The 16,550-nt window shown below is 52.3% G+C and overlaps 1 protein-coding gene across 2 annotated transcripts in view; it reads right to left on the bottom strand.

Annotated features, from left to right (window-relative positions):
* CFB (complement factor B) overlaps window positions 1–16,550 on the bottom strand; it is a 35,191-nt gene that overhangs the window by 15,650 nt on the left and 2,991 nt on the right. For both annotated transcript variants that reach the window (XM_085535059.1, XM_085535060.1), the window contains exons 2-9: window positions 16,340–16,522; window positions 15,395–15,580; window positions 12,099–12,272; window positions 10,513–10,602; window positions 8,775–8,911; window positions 5,467–5,605; window positions 3,301–3,453; window positions 399–500 (exon numbers count right to left, since the gene is read on the bottom strand). In XM_085535059.1, the coding sequence (XP_085391185.1) occupies window positions 399–500; window positions 3,301–3,453; window positions 5,467–5,605; window positions 8,775–8,911; window positions 10,513–10,602; window positions 12,099–12,272; window positions 15,395–15,580; window positions 16,340–16,522 (1,164 nt within the window). The remainder of the gene's footprint in view (window positions 1–398; window positions 501–3,300; window positions 3,454–5,466; window positions 5,606–8,774; window positions 8,912–10,512; window positions 10,603–12,098; window positions 12,273–15,394; window positions 15,581–16,339; window positions 16,523–16,550) is intronic.

Below are 16,550 nucleotides of genomic sequence, written 5' to 3'. Positions count from 1 at the left end.
CCCCCCAAAGCCCCCAAAATCCCCCCCAGGACCCCCAAACTCCCCCCAGATCCCCCCTAAACCTCCCCAAACCCCATTTAGACCCCCCCCCAGGACCCCCAAAACTCCCCCAGACCCCAGTTAGAACCCCCCAAAGCCCCCCAGGACCCCCAAAACCCCACCCAGGACCCCCCCAAGACCCTTTAGACCCCCCCAGACCCCCAAAACCCCCCAAAACCCCCCCAGGACCCCCAAAGACCCCCAAGACCCCCCCCAGGCCCCATTCAGACCCCCCTAAATCCTATTCCGACCCCCCCAGGACCCCCAACCCCCCCCCCATATCCTCCCCAGGACCCCCCCAGACACCATTCAGAACCCCCCCAATGTAAAGCCCCCCCCCAATTTAAAGGGCCCCCCACCCAGGAAATCCTCCCTGTCGTTAATGGGGTCGCGGCCGATGCTGAGCAGCTCCCGGATCTTCCTGATGGGGGGGAGCGGAGACCCCCCCATATTGATACGGCCTATGGGGGCATATAGGGTCAGATAGGGTTATATAGGGTCAGATAGGGTTATATAGGGTCATATAGGGTCAGATAGGGTTATATAGGGTCAGATAGGGTTATATAGGGTCAGATAGGGTTATATAGGGTTATATAGGGTCAGATAGGGTTATATAGGGTCGTATAGGGTTATATAGGGTTATGGGGGCATATAGGGTTATATAGGGTCAGATAGGGTTATATAGGGTCATATAGGGTTATATAGGGTTATATAGGGTTATATAGGGTCAGATAGGGTTATATAGGGTTATATAGGGTCACATAGGGTTATATAGGGTCATATAGGGTCATATAGGGTTATATAGGGTCACATAGGGTTATATAGGGTTATATAGGGTCATATAGGGTTATATAGGGTCATATAGGGTTATATAGGGTCATATAGGGTCATATAGGGTTATAGGGTTATATAGGGTCAGATAGGGTTATGGGGGCATATAGGGTTATATAGGGTCATATAGGGTTATGGGGTCAGATAGGGTCATATAGGGTTATGGGGTCATATAGGGTTATAGGGTTATATAGGGTCATATAGGGTTATGGGGGGGGTTATAGGGTCAGGAGGGGAGACCCCCCCATATTGATACAGCCTATGGGGGCATATAGGGTTATATAGGGTTATATAGGGTCAGATAGGGTTATATAGGGTCGTATAGGGTCATATAGGGTCAGATAGGGTTATATAGGGTCAGATAGGGTTATGGGGGGGGTTATAGGGTCAGGAGGGGAGACCCCCCCATATTGATACGGCCTATGGGGGCATATAGGGTCAGATAGGGTCATATAGGGTTATGGGGGCATATAGGGTCATATAGGGTTATGGGGGCATATAGGGTCATATAGGGTTATGGGGTCAGATAGGGTCATATAGGGTTATGGGGGGTTATAGGGTCGGGAGGGGAGACCCCCCCATATTGATACGGCCTATGGGGGCATATAGGGTTATATAGGGTTATATAGGGTCATATAGGGTTATAGGGTTATATAGGGTCAGATAGGGTTATGGGGGCATATAGGGTTATATAGGGTCATATAGGGTTATGGGGTCAGATAGGGTCATATAGGGTTATGGGGTCATATAGGGTTATAGGGTTATATAGGGTCATATAGGGTTATGGGGGGGGTTATAGGGTCAGGAGGGGAGACCCCCCCATATTGATACGGCCTATGGGGGCATATAGGGTTATATAGGGTCATATAGGGTCATATAGGGTTATATAGGGTTATGGGGGCATATAGGGTTATATAGGGTCAGATAAGGTTATATAGGGTCATATAGGGTTATATAGGGTTATGGGGGCATATAGGGTCATATAGGGTTATGGGGGGTTATAGGGTCGGGAGGGGAGACCCCCCCATATTGATACGGCCTATGGGGTCAGATTATAGGGTTATAGGGTTATATAGGGTCATATAGGGTTATGGGGGCATAGAGGGTTATGGGGTCATATAGGGTCATATAGGGTTATGGGGGCATATAGGGTCATATAGGGTTATGGGGGCATATAGAGTCATATAGGGTTATGGGGGCATATAGGGTCATATAGGGTTATGGGGGCATATAGAGTCATATAGGGTTATGGGGGCATATAGGGTCATATAGGGTTATATAGGGTTATATAGGGTCAGATAGGGTTATATAGGGTCATATAGGGTTATGGGGGGGGTTATAGGATTATAGGGGGTTATATGGGGTCTATGGAGTTTATGGGGATCTATGGGGGGGTCTATGGGGGGTCTATGGGGGTCTATGGGGGGTAATGGGGGTCTATAGGGATCTATGGGGGTCTATAGGGATCTATGGGGGTCTATGGGGTCTATGGGGGTCTATAGGGTTATATGGGGTCTATAGGGATCTATGGGGGTCTATAGGGTTATATGGGGTCTACGGGGTTATATGGGGTCTATGGGATCTATGGGGGTCTATAGGGATCTATGGGGGTCTATGGGGGTCTATAGGGATCTATGGGGGTCTATAGGGATCTATGGGGGTCTATGGGGGTCTATAGGGCTATATGGGGTCTATAGGGCTATATGGGGTCTATATGGGATCTATGGGGGTCTATAGGGCTATATGGGGTCTATAGGGTTATATGGGCTCTATAGGGATCTATGGGGTCTATATGGGATCTATGGGGTCTATATGGGATCTATGGGGTCCCATGTACCGTCAGTGAAGATGAGGATGACGTGCCGGGTGCTGTTGGTGACGGGGGGGGTTATGGGGTGGTTATAGGGTTATATGGGGTTATATGGGGTTATATGGGGTCTATAGGGATCTATGGGGGTTTATGGGGGTCTATAGGGTTATATGGGGTCTATAGGGCTATATGGGGTTTATAGGGATCTATGGGGGTCTACAGGGATCTAAGGGGGTCTATAGGGTTATATGGGGTCTATAGGGATCTATGGGGTCTATATGGGGTCTATAGGGTTATATGGGGGTCTATAGGGGTCTATAGGGTTATATGGGGTCTATAGGGATCTATGGGGGTCTATGGGGGTCTATAGGGATCTATGGGGGTCTATAGGGATCTATGGGGGTCTATAGGGGTCTATAGGGTTATATGGGGTCTACAGGGATCTATGGGGGTCTATAGGGGTCTATAGGGTTATATGGGGTCTATAGGGATCTATGGGGGTCTATGGGGGTCTATAGGGATCTATGGGGGTCTATAGGGGTCTATAGGGATCAATGGGGGTCTATAGGGATCTATGGGGGTCTATAGGGGTCTATAGGGTTATATGGGGTCCCATTTACCATCAGTGAAGATGAGGATGACGTGCCGGGTGCTGTTGGTGACGGGGGGGGGTCTCATCCCCTTCATTTCTTCCATTCGTTCCTGTTGGACCAGCAGCGAATACACGGCACGGAGAGCGGCGTGGGGGTTGGTACCGGGCTTGGAACCGTGAGCTATGGGGCAGAAAGGGGGCTGGGACCCATAGAGGGACATACAGACCCATAGGGACCCATAGAGGGACATAGAGACCCCATAGCGACCCATAGAGACCCATAGGGACCCATAGAGACCCATAGGGACCCATAGGGATAGATGGAATGGAGAGCGGCGTGAGGGTTTGTACCCGGCTTGGAACCGTGAGCTATGGGGCAGAAAGGGGGCTGGGACCCATAGCGACCCATAGAGACCCATAAAGACCCATAGGGACCCATAGAGACCCATAGAGACCCATAGGGACCCATAGGGATACATAGGGACCCATAGGGATAGATAGAATGGAGAGCGGCGTGAGGGTTCGTACCGGGCTTGGAACCGTGAGCTGTGGGGCAGAAAGGGGGCTGGGACCCATAGCGACCCATAGAGGGACATTGGGACCCATAGGGACCCATAGAGAGCCATAGGGACCCATAGGGACCCATAGGGACACATAGAGACCCATAGGGATAGATAGAATGGAGAGCGGCGTGAGGGTTCGTACCGGGCTTGGAACCGTGCGCTATGGGGCAGAAAGGGGGCTGGGACCCATAGCGACCCATAGAGACCCCATAGGGACACATAGAGACACATAGAGACCCATAGGGATAGATGGAATGGAGAGCGGCGTGAGGGTTCGTACCAGGCTTGGAACCATGAGCTATGGGGCAGAAAGGGGGCTGGGACCCATAGCGACCCATAGAGACCCATAGGGACCCATAGAGAGCCATAGGGATACATTGGGACCCATAGGGACCCATAGGGATAGATAGAATGGAGAGCGGCGTGGGGGTTGGTACCCGGCTTGGAACCGTGAGCTATGGGGCAGAAAGGGGGCTGGGACCCATAGCGACCCATAGAGACCCATAAAGACCCATAGGGACCCATAGAGACCCATAGGGACCCATAGGGACCCATAGGGACCCATAGGGATACATAGGGACCCATAGGGATAGATGGAATGGAGAGCGGCGTGAGGGTTCGTACCGGGCTTGGAACCGTGAGCTATGGGGCAGAAAGGGGGCTGGGACCCATAGCGACCCATAGAGACCCATAGGGACCCATAGAGGGACATAGAGACCCCATAGAGATGAATAGGAACCCCATAGAGACCCATAGGGATACATAGAGATACATAGAGGGACATAGGGTCCCCATAGGGAGTCATTGGACCCATAGGGACACATAGAGACCCATAGAGACCCCATAGAGACCCATAGGGACCCATAGAGACACATAGAGGGACATAGGGACCCATAGGGAGTCATTGGACCCATAGGGACACATAGAGACCCATAGAGACCCCATAGAGACCCATAGGGACCCATAGAGACACATAGAGGGACATAGGGACCCATAGGGAGTCATTGGACCCATAGGGACACATAGAGACCCATAGAGACCCCATAGAGACCCATAGGGACCCATAGGGACCCATAGGGACACATAGAGACCCATAGAGACCCCATAGAGACCCATAGGGACCCATAGGGACACATAGGGACACATAGAGACCCCATAGAGACCCATAGAGACCCCATAGAGATCCATAGGGACCCATAGAGACCCCATAGCGCCCCACAGAGACCCCATAGTGCCCCATAGAGACCCACAGAGACCCCTTAGTGCCCCATAGGGACCCATAGAGACCCCACAGAGCCCCATAGGGACCCATAGAGACCCACAGGGATCCACAGGGACCCATAGAGACCCCATAGAGACCCCATAGGGATCCATAGGGACCCATAGAGACCCCATAGCGCCCTATAGGGACCCATAGAGACCCCATAGCATCCCATAATACCCCATAGCACCCCATAGGGACCTATAGAGACCCCACAGCGCCCCACAGAGACCCCATAGACACCCCATGGTGCCCCATAGCGCCCCATAGGGACCCCATAGTGCCCCATAGCACCCCATAGGACCCCATAGCGCACTATAGAGACCCATAGGGACCCATAGCGACCCCATAGCGCCCCATAGGGACCCACAGTCGAAGCTGAGGTCCTCCAGCAGCTGCCCCACATGAGCCCCATCGGCCGCCTGTGGATCTGTGGGGCTGAGAACCACGTGGGCCTCGGTCCCGAAGGTGATGATCCCATAGTGGGGGTCCACCCCATAGCTGGCGATCTGTGGGGCAGGAAGAGATATAGGGGGGTCACTGCCCCATTGGGATGCAATGGGACCCATAGGAACACATAGAGACCCATAGGGACTCATAGGGACCCCATAGAGACCCATAGGGACCTCATATACCCCATATCCCCCCATAGGGACCCATAGGAACCCCATATCATCCCATAGGAACCCCATATCCTCCCTAATAACCCCATATCTCCCCATATAACCCCATATCACCCCATATAACCCCATATCACCCCATAGGGACCCCATATCCCCCAATATCCCCTCATATCACCCCATAGAGACCCATTGATACCCCACAGGGACCCCATATCACCCCGTAGAGACCCATAGGGACCCCATAAGGACCCATAGGGACCCATATCCCCACATATAGACCCCATATCCCCCCATATGACCCCATAGAGACTCATAGGGACCCCATATCCCCCAATATCCCCCCATATACCCCATATGGACCCATATGGACCCCATATCCCCCCATATCCCCCCCATAGAGACCCCTAGAGACCCCATAGAGACCCATAGGGACCCATAGAGACCCCATAGAGACCCATAGGGACCCCATATCCCCCCAGTATCACCTCACATCCCCCCATATCACCCCATAGGGACCCAATAGAGACCCATAGGGACCCATAGGGACCCATATCCCCCCCCACCTTCTCGACCAGCTGCTGCAGGGCGCTCCTGGACTCTCGGAACCCTTTGGACCCGATACCCCCTATATCACCCCATAGGGATCCATAGGGACCCATAGAGACCCACTGAGACCCCATAGAGACCCATAGGGACCCCATATCTCCCCATATCCCCCCATAAGGACCCCATATACCCCCATATCCCCCCCATATCACCCCATAGGGACCCCATATACCCCCATAGAGACCCATAGGGACCCATAGAGACCCATAGAGACCCCATACCCCCCCATATCCCCCCATAGGGACCCATATCCCCCCCCACCTTCTCGACCAGCTGCTGCAGGGCGCTCCTGGACTCTCGGAACCCTTTGGACCCGATACCCCCCATATCACCCCATAGGGACCCCATATCCCCCCATATCCCCCCCATATCACCCCATATCCCCCCATATCACCCCATAGGGACCCATAGAGACCCATAGGGACCCCATATGACCCCATAGGGACCCATAGAGACCCATAGGGACCCATAGAGACCCATAGGGACACACAGGGACCCCATACAGACTCACAGGGACCCCATATGACCTCATAGGGACCCATAGGGACCCATAGAGACCCATAGGGACCCATAGGGCCCCCACCTTCTCGACCAGCTGCTGCAGGGCGCTCCTGGACTCTCGGAACCCTTTGGACCCGATACACCCTATATCACCCCATATCACCCCATAGAGACCCATATCCCCCCATAGGGACCCCATATCCCCCCATATCACCCCATATCCCCCCATATCATCCCATATCCCCCCATAGGAACCCATATCCCCCCATAGGGACCCATAGGGACCCTATATCCCCCATATGACCCCATAGGGACCCATAGAGACCCATATCCCCCCATATCCCCCCATATCCCCCCCCACCTTCTCGACCAGCTGCTGCAGGGCGCTCCTGGACTCTCGGAACCCTTTGGACCCGATACCCCCCATATCACCCCATATCCCCCCACAGGGCCCCCATATAACCCCATAGGGACCCCATATCCCCCCATATCACCCCATATCCCCCCATATCATCCCATATCCCCCCATAGGAACCCATATCCCCCCATAGGGACCCATAGGGACCCTATATCCCCCATATGACCCCATAGGGACCCATAGGGACCCATAGGGACCCATAGGGCCCCCACCTTCTCGACCAGCTGCTGCAGGGCGCTCCTGGACTCTCGGAACCCTTTGGACCCGATACACCCTATATCACCCCATATCACCCCATAGAGACCCATATCCCCCCATAGGGACCCCATATGACCCCATAGGGACCCCATAGAGACCCCATATGACCCCATAGGGACCCATAGGGACACATAGGGACCCCATATCCCCCCATAGGGACCCATAGGGACCCCATATGACCCCATAGAGACCCATAGAGACCCATAGGGACACCATATCACCTCATATCCCCCCATAGGGACCCCATAGAGACCCATAGGGACCCCATAGGGACCGCATATCACCCCATATCCCCCCCCACCTTCTCGACCAGCTGCTGCAGGGCGCTCCTGGACTCTCGGAACCCTTTGGACCCGATACCCCCCATATCACCCCATAGGGACCCCATATACCCCCATATCCCCCCCATATCACCCCATATCACCCCATAGGGACCCATAGGGACCCATAGGGACCCATATGGACCCCATATCCCCCCCATACCACCCCATAGGGACCCATAGAGACCCAATGAGACCCCATAGGGACCCCATAGGGACCCCATATGACCCCATAGGGATCCATAGGGACCCATAGGGACCCCATATGACTCCACAGGGACCCCATAGGGACCCATAGGGACCCCATATCCCTCCATAGGGACCCCATAGGGACCCCATATGACCCCATATGACCCCATAGGGACCCATAGGGACCCACAGTGACCCATAGGAACCCCATATCCCCCCCATACCACCCCATAGGGACCCATAGGGACCCCATATGACCCCATAGGGACCCATAGGGACCCATAGAGCCCCCACCTTCTCGACCAGCTGCTGCAGGGCGCTCCTGGACTCTCGGAACCATTTGGACCCGATACCCCCCATATCACCCCATAGGGACCCCATATCTCCCCATATCCCCCCATAGGGACCCCATAGGGACCCCATATGACCCCATAGGGACCCCATAGAGACCCATAGGGACCCATAGAGACCCATATCCCCACATAGGGACCCCATATCCCCCCATATACCCCATATGGACCCATATGGACCCCATATCCCCCCATATCCCCCCCATAGAGACCCCTAGAAACCCCATAGAGACCCATAGGGACCCATAGAGACCCATAGGGACCCCATAGAGACCCATAGGGACCCCATATCCCCCCAGTATCACCCCACATCCCCCCATATCACCCCCATATCACCCCATAGGGACCCATAGGGACCCATAGGGACCCCATAGGGACCCATAGAGACCCATAGGGACCCATAGGGCCCCCACCTTCTCGACCAGCTGCTGCAGGGCGCTCCTGGACTCTCGGAACCCTTTGGACCCGATACTTTGGGACGCGTCCAGAACCAGGAACACGTTCATTGCGGCCGAACCGTCCACGCGGATCCTGCGCTTCTCAGTCTGACCTGCAGGGGGCGCCAAACCCAACCCCATAGGGATACATAGGGAATAATAGGAACCAATAGGGACCTATAGGGACTAATAGGGACACATAGGGACCCCATAGGGACCCCATTGCACCCCATAGGGAACCATAGGGACCCCATAGCGTCCCATAGAGACCCCATAGCACCCCATAGGGAACCATAGGGACCCCACAGTGCCCCATAGAAACCCCATAGCACCCCATAGGGAACCATAGGGACACATAGGGACACATAGGGACTAATAGGGACCCCATAGCGCCCCATAGAGACCCCATAGGGACACATAGGGATACATAATGAATAATAGGGACACATAGGGACTAATAGGGACACATAGGAACCAATAGGGACACATAGGGACCCCATAGGGACACATAGGAACCAATAGGGACACATAGGGACCCCATAGCGCCCCATAGGGACCCATAGGGACACATAGGGACACATAGGGACTAATAGGGACCCCATAGCGCCCCATAGAGACCCCATAGGGACACATAGGGACCCATAGGGACCCATAGGGACACATAGGGACCCATAGGGACACATAGGGACACATAGGAACCCCATAGGGAACCCATAGCACCCCATAGGGACCCACAGGGACCCCACAGTGCCCCATAGAGACCCCATAGCACCCCATAGGGACCCATAGGGACCCCATAGAGACACATAGGGACACATAGGGACTAATAGGGACCCATAGAGACCCATAGGGACACATAGGGACACATAGGGACTAATAGGGACTAATAGGGACACATAGGGACACATAGGGACCCATAGGGACACATAGGGACTAATAGGGACACATAGGAACACATAGGGACCCATAGAGACCCCATAGAGACCCATAGGGACCCATAGGGACCCATAGGGACCCATAGGGACACATAGGGACACATAGAGACACATAGGGACCCATAGGGACCCCATAGGGACCCCATAGCACCCCATAGGGACCTATAGGGACCCATAGGGATACATAGAGACACATAGGGACCCCCTAGAGACGCATTGGGACCCATAGGGACACATAGGGACCCATAGGGACACATAGAGACCCATAGGGACACATAGGGACCCATAGAGATACATAGGGATACATAGGGACACATAGGGACACATAGGGACCTATAGGGACTAATAGGGACCCCATAGCGCCCCATAGAGACCCCATAGAGACCTATAGAGACCCATAGAGACCCATAGGGACACATAGAGACCCATAGGGACCCATAGAGACACATAGGGATACATAGGGACACATAGGAACCTATAGGGACTAATAGGGACCCCATAGCGCCCCATAGAGACCCCATAGAGACCCCATAGCACCCCATAGGGACCTATAGGGACCCATAGGGATACATAGAGACACATAGGGACCCCATAGAGACCCATAGGGACACATAGATACCCATAGGGACACATAGGGACACATAGGAGCGAATAGGGACTAATAGGGACCCCATATCGGCCCCATAGGGACCCCATAGGGACACACAGGGACCCATAGGGACCTATAAGGACACATAGGGACCCCATATCACCCCATATCGCCCCATATCACCCCATACCGCGGTCGGTGTCGGCTCTCTCCACGCTCTGGCTGAGTGAGGCCATAAAGGACGTGGCCACATCCTCGGGGGTATCGAACGAGTGGGGGTCTGGGGGGGGGAGTCACCCTATAGCGCCCCATAGAGAACCATAGGGACCCTATAGACCCTATATAACCCCATATACCCCCATATAACACCATATCCCCCCATATAACCCCATATAACCCCATATAACCCCATATCCCCCCATATAACCCCATATAACCCCATATATCCCATATAACCCCATATAACCCCATATAACCCCATATATCCCATATAATCCCATATAACCCCATATAACCCCATATATCTCATATACCCCATATAACCCCATATAAACCCATATAACCCCATATACCCCCCTATATCCCATATAACCCCATATATCCCATATCCCCCCATACAACCCCATATAACCTCATATATCCCATATCCCCCCATAGATCCCCATATATCCCATACATCCCATATAACCCCATATCCCCCCATATAACCCCATATAACCCATACATCCCATATAACCCCATATAATCCCATATAACCCCATATATCCCATATATCCCATATAACCCCGTATAACCCCATATAATCCCATATAACCCCATATATCCCATATATCCCATATAACCCAATATAACCCCATATATCCCACATAACCCCATATAACCCCATATAACCCCATAGAGACCCCATATCCCCCCATAGGGACCTCATAGGACCCATAAGGACCCCATATCCCCCCATATTCCCCCATATACCCCATATAACCCCATATAACCCCATATCCCCCATATAACCCCATATAACCCCATATCCCCCCATAGAGACCCCATATCCCCCCATAGGGACCCCATAGGACCCATAGGGACCCCATATCCCCCCATATAACCCCATATACCCCCATATCCCCCCATATAACCCCATATCCCCCCATATAACCCCATATAACCCCATATCCCCCCATAGAGACCCCATATCTCCCCCCATATCCCCCCATATAACCCCATATAACCCCATATAACCCCATATCCCCCCATATCCCCCCATATAACCCCATATCCCCCCATATACCCCCATATAACCCCATATACCCCCATATCCCCCCATATCCCCCCATATAACCGCATAGGAACCCCATAGGACTCATAGAGACCCCATATCCCCCCATAGGGACCCCATAGGACCCATAGGGACCCCATATCCCCCCATATAACCCCATATACCCCATATAACCCCATATAACCCCATATCCCCCCATATCCCCCCATATAACCCCATATCCCCCCATATACCCCCATATAACCCCATATACCCCCATATCCCCCCATATCCCCCCATATAACCCCATATCCCCCCATAGAGACCCCATATCTCCCCCCATATCCCCCCATATAACCCCATATAACCCCATATGACCCCATATCCCCCCATATCCCCCCATATAACCCCATATAACCCCATATAACCCCATATACCCCATATACCCCCATATAACCCTATATACTCTCTATATAACCCCATATACCCCATAACCCCCATATACCCCATATACCCCCACATACCCCTGCACTCGGGCTCGGTCCCACTCCACACTCCCCCTTCCAGGCACCGTCTGACGGCTGAACCCAATAGAACCAAACCGGAACCACAACGGAACCGAACCGAGTCCTCCAGCCGGTACCGGGAACCTTCCTTGGTACCGCCGAACGGGACGGGGGGGGCGGGGCAGTCACCGCCTATAGGGGATTATGGGATATATGGGGTTATATGGGGTATCTATGGGTCCTATGGGGTCCCTATGGGGTCCCTATGGGGAGATATGGGGGGATATGGGGGGGATATGGGGTTATATAGGGTTATATGGGGTTATATGGGGGGATATGGGGTTATATGGGGTTATATGGGTCCTATGGGGTCCCTATGGGGTTATATGGGGGGATATGGGGGGATATGGGGGGATATGGGGTCCCTATGAGTCCTATGGGGTTCCTATGTGGGGATATGGGGTTATATGGGGGGATATGGGGGGATATGGGGTTATATGGGGGGATATGGGGGGATATGGGGTTATATGGGGGGATATGGGGGGATATGGGGTTATATGGGGGGATATGGGGGGATATGGGGTTATATGGGGGTATATGGGGGGGCTATGGGGTTATATGGGGTTATATGGGGTTATATGGGGGGATATGGGGGGATATGGAGATATATGGGGTTATATGGGGGGTATATGGGGGGATATGGGGTTATAGGGGGGGATATGGAGGGGATATGGGGGGGGATATGGGGGATATGGGGTTATATGGGGGGATATGGGGTCATATAGAGAGTATATAGGGTTATATGGGAGGATATGGGGGTTATATGGGGGGATATGGGGTATCTATGGGTCCTATGGGGTCCCTATGGGGGGATATGGGGTCTCTATGGGGTTATATGGGGTTATATTGGGGGATATGGGGGGATATGGGGTTATATGGGGTCTCAATGGGATTATATGGGTTTATAAGGGCGCTATAGGGTGGGATATGGGGTCTCTATGGGGGGATATGGGGTTAGAAGGGAGGATATATGGAGGTATATGGGGTTATATGGGGATTCTATGGGGTTCTATGGGATTCTATGGGGTCCTATGCTGCCCTATGGGATCCTATGGAGTCTCAATGGGATCCTATGGGACTCAATGGGATTCAATGGTGTTTCTATGGGATCCTATAGGGTTTCTATAGGGTTTCTATAGGGTTCTATGGGGTTTCTATGGGGTCCTATGCTGCCCTATGGGATCCTATAGGGTCTCAATGGGATCCTATGGGACTCAGTGGGATTCAATGGGATTCAATGGGGTTTCTATAGGGTTTCTATAGGGTTTCTATGGGGTTTCTATGGGATTCTATAGGGTTCTATGGGGTTTCTATGGGATAATATGGGATTCTATGGGATTCTATGGGGTCCTATGCTGCCCTATGGGATCCTATAGGGTCTCAATGGGATCCTATGGGACTCAATGGGATTCAATGTGGTTTCTATAGGGTTTCTATAGGATTTCTATAGGGTTCTATGGGGTTTCTATGGGATTCTATGGGGTTTCTATAGGGTTCTATGGGATTCTATGGGGTTATATGGGATTCTATGGGGTCCTATGCTGCCCTATGGGATCCTATAGAGTCTCAATGGGATCCTATGGGACTCAATGGGATTCAATGTGGTTTCTATAGGGTTTCTATAGGGTTCTATAGGGTTTCTATAGGGTTCTATGGGGTTTCTATGGGGTCCTATGCTGCCCTATGGGATCCTATAGGGTCTCAATGGGATCCTATGGGGCTCAATGGGATTCAATGGGATTCAATGGGGTTTCTATAGGGTTCTATGGGGTTCTATGGGATTCTATGGGGTCCTATGCTGCCCTATGGGATCCTATAGGGTCTCAATGGGATCCTATGGGACTCAGTGGGATTCAATGGGATTCAATGGGGTTTCTATAGGGTTCTATGGGGTTCTATGGGATTCTATGGGGTCCTATGCTGCCCTATGGGATCCTATAGGGTCTCAATGGGATCCTATGGGACTCAATGGGTTTCAATGGGATTCAATGGGGTTTCTATAGGGTTTCTATAGGGTTCTATGGGGTTTCTATAGGGTTCTATGGGATTCTATGGGGTCCTATGCTGCCCTATGAGATCCTATAGAGTCTCAATGGGATCCTATGGGACTCAATGGGTTTCAATGGGATTCAATGGGGTTTCTATAGGGTTTCTATGGGATTCTATGGGGTTCTATGGGATTCTATGGGGTCCTATGCTGCCCTATGGGATCCTATAGGGTCTCAATGGGATCCTATGGGACTCAATGGGATCCTATAGGGTTTCTATAGGGTTTCTATAGGGTTCTATGGGGTTCTATGGGATTCTATGGGGTCCTATGCTGCCCTATGGGATCCTATAGAGTCTCAATGGGATCCTATGGGACTCAATGGGATTCAATGGGATTCAATGGGGTTTCTATAGGGTTTCTATAGGGTTTCTATGGGGTTTCTATGGGATTCTATAGGGTTCTATGGGGTTTCTATAGGGTTCTATGGGATTCTATGGGGTCCTATGCTGCCCTATGGGATCCTATAGAGTCTCAATGGGATCCTATGGGATTTAATGGGGTTTCTATGGGGTTTCTATAGGGTTTCTATAGGGTTTCTATGGGGTTTCTATGGGATTCTATAGGGTTCTATGGGATTCTATGGGGTTCTATGGGATTCTATGGGGTCCTATGCTGCCCTATGGGATCCTATAGGGTCTCAATGGGATCCTATGGGACTCAATGGGATCCTATAGGGTTTCTATAGGGTTTCTATAGGGTTCTATGGGGTTCTATGGGATTCTATGGGGTCCTATGCTGCCCTATGGGATCCTATAGGGTCTCAATGGGATCCTATGGGATTCAATGGGGTTTCTATGGGGTTTCTATAGGGTTTCTATAGGGTTTCTATAGGGTTTCTATGGGATCCTATAGGGTTTCTATAGGGTTCTATAGGGTTCTATGGGATTCTATGGGGTCCTATGCTGCCCTATGGGATCCTATAGAGTCTCAATGGGATCCTATGGGACTCAATGGGATTCAATGGGGTTTCTATGGGACTCAATGGGATTCAATGGGATTCAATGGGATCCTATAGGGTTTCTATAGGGTTCTATAGGGTTCTATGGGGTTTCTATGGGATTATATGGGGTTCTATGGGATTCTATGGGGTCCTATGCTGCCCTATGGGATCCTATAGGGTCTCAATGGGATCCTATGGGATTCAATGGGATCCTATAGGGTTTCTATAGGTTTCTATAGGTTTCTATGGGGTTTTAGGCCTTACCTCCATCATCGCACACCGGGCCGGTTCCGGTCCATTTCCCGCCCACCCCACACGTCCGGTTCGGTGACCCCCGGAAGTAAAAACCATCAAAACACCGGAAATGAACCACGACCCCCGGGGGGTAACGGGGCAACAGGGGCCATAGGACGCCATGATCCAGGGCCTGGGGGGGGGGGCACAAGATGGCTGCCGGGAGAGATTATATAGGGTTATATAGGGTTATATATGGGATATATAGGGTTATATGGGGTTATATATGGGGATATGGGGTTATATGGGGTTATATGGGGGGATATGGGGTTATATGGGGGGATATGGGGTTATATGGGGGGATATGGGGTTATATGGGGTTATATAGGGTTATAGGGGGGTATATGGGGTTATATAGGGGGATATAGGCCATATAGGGTCATTATATGGGATTATATTGGGGTTATATGGGGTTATATAGGGTTATATGGGGTTATATGGGGTTATATGGGGTTATATGGGGTTATATAGGGTTATAGGGGGGTATATGGGGTTATATGGGGGGATATGGGGGGTTATATGGGGGTATATGGGGTTATATGTGGTTATATGGGGTTATATGGGGGGATATGGGATTATATGGGGTTATATGGGGTCATTATATGGGGTCTATATGGGGTTACCTTTACATTTCGGGGTCCCGTCCCCCATTGGTTCCCATTGTCCGTCGTTCCCACAGCGACCCCATATCGCCCCATATCACCCCATAGGGACCCCATATCACCCCATATCTCCCCATAGGGCCCCATAGAAACCCCATATCACCCCATAGGGCCCCTTAGCGACCCCATAGGGACCCCATATCACCCCATAGAGACCCCATATCACCCCATATCACCCCATGTCACCCCATAGGGACCCCATATCACCCCATATCACCCCATAACGCCCTATGGCCCCATAGGTCCCCTTTACCTTTACACTTCGGGGTCCCGTCCCCCATTGGTTCCCATTGTCCGTCGTTCCCACAGCGCCGCCTGGCGGTGGGACTCGGGAACTGCCCCTGTGGGCAGCGGTAGCGCAGCGCGGCGCCCCCCGGCTCCAGCTCCGCCCAGCCCCCCAGTATGGGGGCGGAGGATGGGTCACAGCCAAGGGAACCTAGAGGGGTATGGGGTTATGGGGTCAT

The sequence above is a fragment of the Coturnix japonica genome, unplaced genomic scaffold, assembly GCF_054131305.1.
Source record: "Coturnix japonica strain WE unplaced genomic scaffold, WE-NBRP24 Scf107, whole genome shotgun sequence".
Taxonomy (NCBI): domain Eukaryota; kingdom Metazoa; phylum Chordata; class Aves; order Galliformes; family Phasianidae; genus Coturnix; species Coturnix japonica.
The sequence above is the reverse complement of the archived record's forward strand: the minus strand, read 5'-3'. Positions and strand labels throughout refer to the sequence as shown.